Consider the following 5,991-nt stretch of genomic DNA (forward strand, 5'->3'; position numbering starts at 1 on the left):
CACTACTACCCAGTTTCCTCACACGTGTGTTTCATGAGTACCTATTTACAGACACAGATATTAACTGATGCAGGAAGGTAGCTGACTGTTAGTCTGCTGTGAGCAGGGTAGGTAGGTGCTGCATATTCAAACTTTACCTGACATATGAAGACTAGTCTAGGACACACTCATTTTGCAAAATGTGCAGATTTCTAAGTTTCCAAGTTTTCTTAATGTGTTCACTTAAAGAGAAGCGTTGGGAAAGAATAACACAAGATGGATTAACCTGCACAGTGTTTCAGCTGTTGACATTTTTGCGCATTTTTCACACTCATCGTCTTTGATTCAGTCTTTGGCTAGCAAATGGTGAAACGATGACTTGCACGTATTGCAGTGAGAAATGCATTTATTTCATACACAGGCTCATAACCAACTTCAAAAAGACAGTTAGCACTAACATTATTTTCACAGGGAAAGTGAAACATATCCCCCTCTCTTACTGTTCATATCTAACAGAACTTTTTATCCCCTTAGAAGTATTGCTGTGTATATCACTAGGTGCATGCTCCATCTGAAGGAGTCGATTTTCTGTCCAGGTTCAGGGTGAGTGCGTGGCAGAGCACTAACTACAATTACTAACAACGTGGGGGAGAGCTGCGTGAGAAGCATTCACTGGTGAAGACTAGGCACTCCTCCCTGTCACCCCTCTCACCCTCCCTGTCCCCTGACGCTATCAGTTCTCCTGAGAGTGTGAAGTGCAGGATTAGCTGTGCTTCACAAACTCCGGCAGCTCCATTCCCGTGCGCAGGGTAAGCGCTCCGGCCTTCTCCAAGGCAAAGGCCGGGTGAGCAGCATCAGTGAATCTGTGCCTGATGGCGAACAGCACCAGTCCTCTCTCTGCATTGAAGAACAACAGTCTGCCACCACTGTAATCCAACAGGATGCCAATCCTGGCCGGTTGTTCTGTCACACGGATGTCACCCATCATACCAGTGTGAAGAAATCTGTAAAGAAAGCTGTGGGGACATGGAAAACAGGACATAGTGAGCCTCCTCACGGCAATTTACCAGAAATACCCTACTGCTTAATTCCTACCTATTAGCAGGTGGCTGCATACAGCAGTGTATCACGTGGCAACAGCATTTTGCTCAGTACATAAGCAAAGTGAACGTGGCAATCACTTCAAAGTCCTGCCTGGCATGCTGATGAGCCCTTACACTTGGCATCTTTGGCCTCTCAGGATAAAAGCATACTTGCTGTAATCATGTAATCTGTATCTTTCTTATTACAGGTCTTTGTGGGGATTTAAGCATGAGCTCTGCTGCGGCAAAACCCTTTCCATCTCAGATGTTCCATTTAGCTGTTTATGTTCATGCATCTATATGATTTCACACTAAAAAGAGCACACTTGTTTAGGTCAAGAGCACCTTGACACCACCAAGAGGGTTATGCCTGCTCCAAGCAGCCTGGCACTGGCCTGCCGGAGATGAGCACCCTGCAGTCCTGCCACTGAGGCAGGGCGTGCCGGTTGCTGGGAAGGACAAGGCAGGTGAAGGCATTCCCTATGGGGGTTTGATGTCTCCTGCAGGCGGAAATAGACTCTGCGTTTATGGGAATAAATACACCTGCTGGGATTTTGTGAAGCAGGTCAGGATATGAGGCTGAAATGACAAAGCAGTGGCAAATTAGTTTTTTAAGTTTTAATCACTCTGTGGGTGAAGGGCAGTAAAGGGTCTGTTTGAGATTAATTCTATGTTTTAAGTTGTTTTACAAGATTTTCTTAATTAAAAGGAGGTCTAAAGCTCCTCTGTAGTTGCCCTTTACTTATTACTCAGATTTGCAGTAAGAAAGCAAATTTTTCTGCTCTTGTGATCCTTGAAGCTGGCCAGCTTTATTTACATGATGGACAAGTAATTTCCCAAACAGCTAGACTGACTCAGCTTTACCTGGTTTGTGTAGGACAGCAGCGCATGCACCAAGAGGTATCATTCAGCCCCAGGATGCTGCTCCGTGGTGTTGCCTCATAGCAAATCCCAATCCTGTAGCTTCTGCAGGCATAGACAACGATTTCCCAGTAATGGCGTCCCCGAGCAGGCAGCAGTTCACCCAGGACCGAAGGAAGCCTGTTTGTGGAAGAGGTGTGAGTGTGGTGGTAGACCAACCATATTGTGATATTTCTTACAGTCTCATCATGCACCAGCATGTAAAATTGCTAATGGATTGCACTCTGTTCTTCTAACTGGAGGGTTTTATCAGAGATTTGAGTGTTGTCACTGAGAGTCATTTCATCTTTGCACTGAGATGGACTCATCTTAAGGAGTGAAAGACATGCAATTATGTGAATCATAGAATCACAGAATGGTTTGGGTTGGAAGGGACCTTAAAGATCATCTAGTTCCAAGCCCCCTGCCATGGGCAGGGACACCTTCCACTAGACCAGGTTGCTCAAAGCCTCATCCAGCCTGGCCTTGAACATTTCCAGGGATGGGGCATCCACAGCTTCTCTGGGCAACCTGTTCCAGTGCCTCACCACCCTCTCTGTGAAGAACTTCTTCCTGATATCTGGAAGGGGTGTAAAGCTAGCAAAAGGTGGAAAAGGTGACTTTGAAGGCAAATATTGGACCTCAAATTTTGAAAGCTTGTTAGAAAGTATGCCTACTTTAAGCAGACACAGTGACAAACACGTTGTGTGTGTTCAGCTGTAACAGTAAAGAAAGTGCTTAAACCAGTAATACCTCATTACATTTTAAGAAACTGTATCAGTACGCCACAACTTACACAAGTGGACCTGTGCTTGTGATGAGACTGATATCAGTATGTAAAAAAGAAATCATGTTTGCAGTGGATGAACCTAGCCTGGTACAATCATTCTAAACACATCCCAGGAGCACTTCCTAGTTCTCCAAACCCACAGATGCTTTGGAAAATGTTACCAATAATGTCCTCAGTAGAGGAGCAAAGTATGGAAGACAGGTTACTGCTAGCAAAAATATATGCAAAAATAAGCCCATGAATCTTGGCTTTCTTGGGACAGCAGCAAATTGCTTTGAGACTGAAGTGTTCTGAAGGATTAAGCAGTGACTGTGGACTGAGGCAAACCCAGTAGGTACCACTGCCTTTGACATTCTCGCGGTTCCTCAGTGCGACAATGAGTTCTTTCCAGGACCCGCATCGATCCTGCTACTGGCTTTATTGAGATATTGCAGCTCTTGAAAGGGGGAGTGAATCACACAACGTCCAGGAGCTGCATGACCATGACTGAAACAATTAAGTTCTACAAAATTAATTAGTGCCATGTGACAGCTACCCACAGGCAAAAATAAGAGGGAAGGTCCCATCCTGAACCTTGCAGGGTGGTTGTGCTCATCGTGCTGCTACTCACCCACTGAATTTGGCTTTCTCGGGAAGGCAGATCACTGTTGCACTGGAGGAGAGTTGCAAAGCAGGATGAGCTGTGTCGCTCAGGAGGCGAAATCGAGTTCCTGGGACAATTCATGACAAAGAAACACCAGTTCTGAGAGGCTGGCCATGTTAACATGAGCTGAATCATACAGTGTTGAGCAACAATTAATGCCACGTTAGCTGGACAGAGTTGTGTCTGCTGGCAGGTAGGAGCAATGGAAAATTGGGTGTGGATGCAAGGAGTCTTCCAAGCTGTGCCTGATTGGGACGGCAAGCCTAATATTCAGAAATGCAGCTAGGTGATAAGAAAGTCTTCAGTATTCAAGAAGGTTGAATAATTTTCAATCAACTGCTTTTTCAAAATAGAAAATTTGAGTTTTGAGGCTGGTTTGGAAGAACCATACATAATTTACCATTATTTATATGGAAATCTTAAAATTTAAATCACCCATTGCATTTTAAAGCTGCTCTGGATGCTTCCTCGTCCCTGAAACCCAAAGTCCATAAGGTTTAATTGTGAGGGTTTTCTTTTAAGGTCATTTCATCTTTTATCCAAATGCACTCTGCCAAACTCAAGCAAACTGAGATCCCGTTAAGATGTTTACTCATTTCCTATTTCTGACAGAATTCAACATTTTTGCTTGTGAGGTCACACCAGTTTTACACTGACATAAATTTACCAACTTCAAGTCAACTAGTCCCAGATTATGCTAATTTTAGGCAGATAAAATACGGTCCCTTTTATCTCAATCACTTGCTCATTTCCGTATCGGAAAATTCTGGTACGATTTCTGGAGAAAAATGATGTGTTTGGCTGCTTTGCCCCTCCATCCCATTGTTTTGACATCAGAAAATGGTGATCTACCTTTAGTTGAGATAAGAGCTGCTTCACTTTGTTCACTTGTCCCAAATGGATTAACAGCCCTCAGGTAGAAGAAATAGTTCACATTGGGCTCCAGGGATACTTTCAGTTCAGGTCTCGTTATACCGGCAAAAGATCTGCAAATTTTGAAAATTTTCATACAGTAAAATGTATACAGACATGCAAAACAGGAGATAATGATTTATGTGAACAGCTAACCCTCCTAACAGTATTGTTGGCTACTGAAACAACAGGCACCATACAGAAACTCCCAACTGGAAAGGCAAGTACTGTTTCCACAAACAACTAGGTTATGTAGCGGCTTCAGCATTTTACTTGAGGGATCCTCCTCGCTTTGACCAACAGATTTTCAGGCCTTTGCTCTAGTACTGCTTTCGGTGCAGTCATTCGGTGTAATGCTCACTTTTTGTTCATTTTGTGGCACAAGTCATCACATAAAATGCAAACAGCGGAGAATCAAATTCTCATCCGCCTCCTGTGGAAAGTTTGCATTACAAAATGAACAACCCTCTGAAGAAAAAAATCCCTTTTATTAATTCAGTTGCATGACAGTGAAAGTACTTGTTTTTGTACTGTCTAGGCACATGCTTTGGGTGCCAAAGAACAAATACCTTTATCTGAGACAGCGCAGAAACCCTGCATTTGTTATCAACTCCTTGCTCACAAATTGTTTATCAATGAAGTCTTGGCTCTATTTCCCGCATGGCACCGTGCACTCAAAACCAGGCTGTTTTTGCAAGAGGCAGCAGCAGGGGAGTTGCCTTTGCAGGGTGACTTGTTTTGACTACGTCTCCCCTTTCTGGGGGCACAAAGCTCACATCCTCAGCCCTTGATGTCTCAACACACTGTGGGAAAGCAGGAGTCAGCACCACCTAATCTGCTTTGCAGGCACTTTGAAATGCCAGTGAAAGCACTTTGGATGGCTAGAAAGATGCCGTTTTTATTTTCTGTATTGTCAGGAGTACGAAACATTGGCTGAAATTCTCGTACAACAGATCCTGATTTTTCCTCATTTTTGACTCTGCAAAGGCAGACAGCCCATCACACTGTGTGCCTTCGTGTAAAGACTGTTTATCTGTATAAATTAGACAATCTGCTCCCATAAATGCTTGTAGGAATCTTCAAGGCAAGTATTTAAATTCACATAGAGGAGATGTGTTTTTGGAGAGCACGCAAGGCAGTGTCCCTTCCACCTCCGGTTGGAGAGTGGAGCCCAGGATGGCCTCCTGCCTGCAGGTAACTCTGTGGGAAGCTAGATTAAATGACGTTTCCCAGCACTAATTAGCGTGGCCCCAGAGGAGGTAAGGGAGGCAAGTCGGATCAGATCGTTGCTATTCATTTGTAGTGGCTGTTTTTCCACCTATGTCCCAGCAGAGAGCAGCACAACCTGGAGAATAATCAGTGCTCATCCAACAGGATTTTTCACGTCTGCCTCGGCCATATTTATCACATGAAGGTAAAAGCCCACAGCGCCACATACACCAAATTCTAGATGAACAACTCGGAGTTCTGTGTCTAGGAGAATAGCATCCCGGGGAGAGATTGGTGCATCACCCTTACTAGTCTGCAACAGGTGTTTTGTACTGACAGGTGTCATTAAAAGTGATTGAAAGCATTGAGAAAAAGCACTGGGTTCTCCTGTGATCTGGGATTTTTGTTTGTTTGTTTGTGGGTTTTTTTGGTGTGGATTTTTTTTTGGTGTGGATTTTGGTTTGGTTTGGTCGTCG

General features: G+C 44.1%; 1 protein-coding gene across 1 annotated transcript in view; it reads right to left on the reverse strand.

Moving 5' to 3' along the window:
• Nucleotides 1-742: 742 nt before the first annotated feature.
• CMYA5 (cardiomyopathy associated 5) overlaps nt 743-5,991 on the reverse strand; it is a gene marked incomplete at its 5' end in the record, with an annotated part of 39,623 nt that continues 34,374 nt past the window's right edge. The window contains 4 exon segments of the mRNA XM_010147811.1: nt 743-995; nt 1,926-2,102; nt 3,362-3,461; nt 4,247-4,380. Of these exon segments, the coding sequence (XP_010146113.1) occupies nt 743-995; nt 1,926-2,102; nt 3,362-3,461; nt 4,247-4,380 (664 nt within the window).

The sequence above is a fragment of the Eurypyga helias genome, unplaced genomic scaffold (genome assembly GCF_000690775.1).
Source record: "Eurypyga helias isolate BGI_N326 unplaced genomic scaffold, ASM69077v1 scaffold28292, whole genome shotgun sequence".
Taxonomy (NCBI): Eukaryota; Metazoa; Chordata; class Aves; order Eurypygiformes; family Eurypygidae; genus Eurypyga; species Eurypyga helias.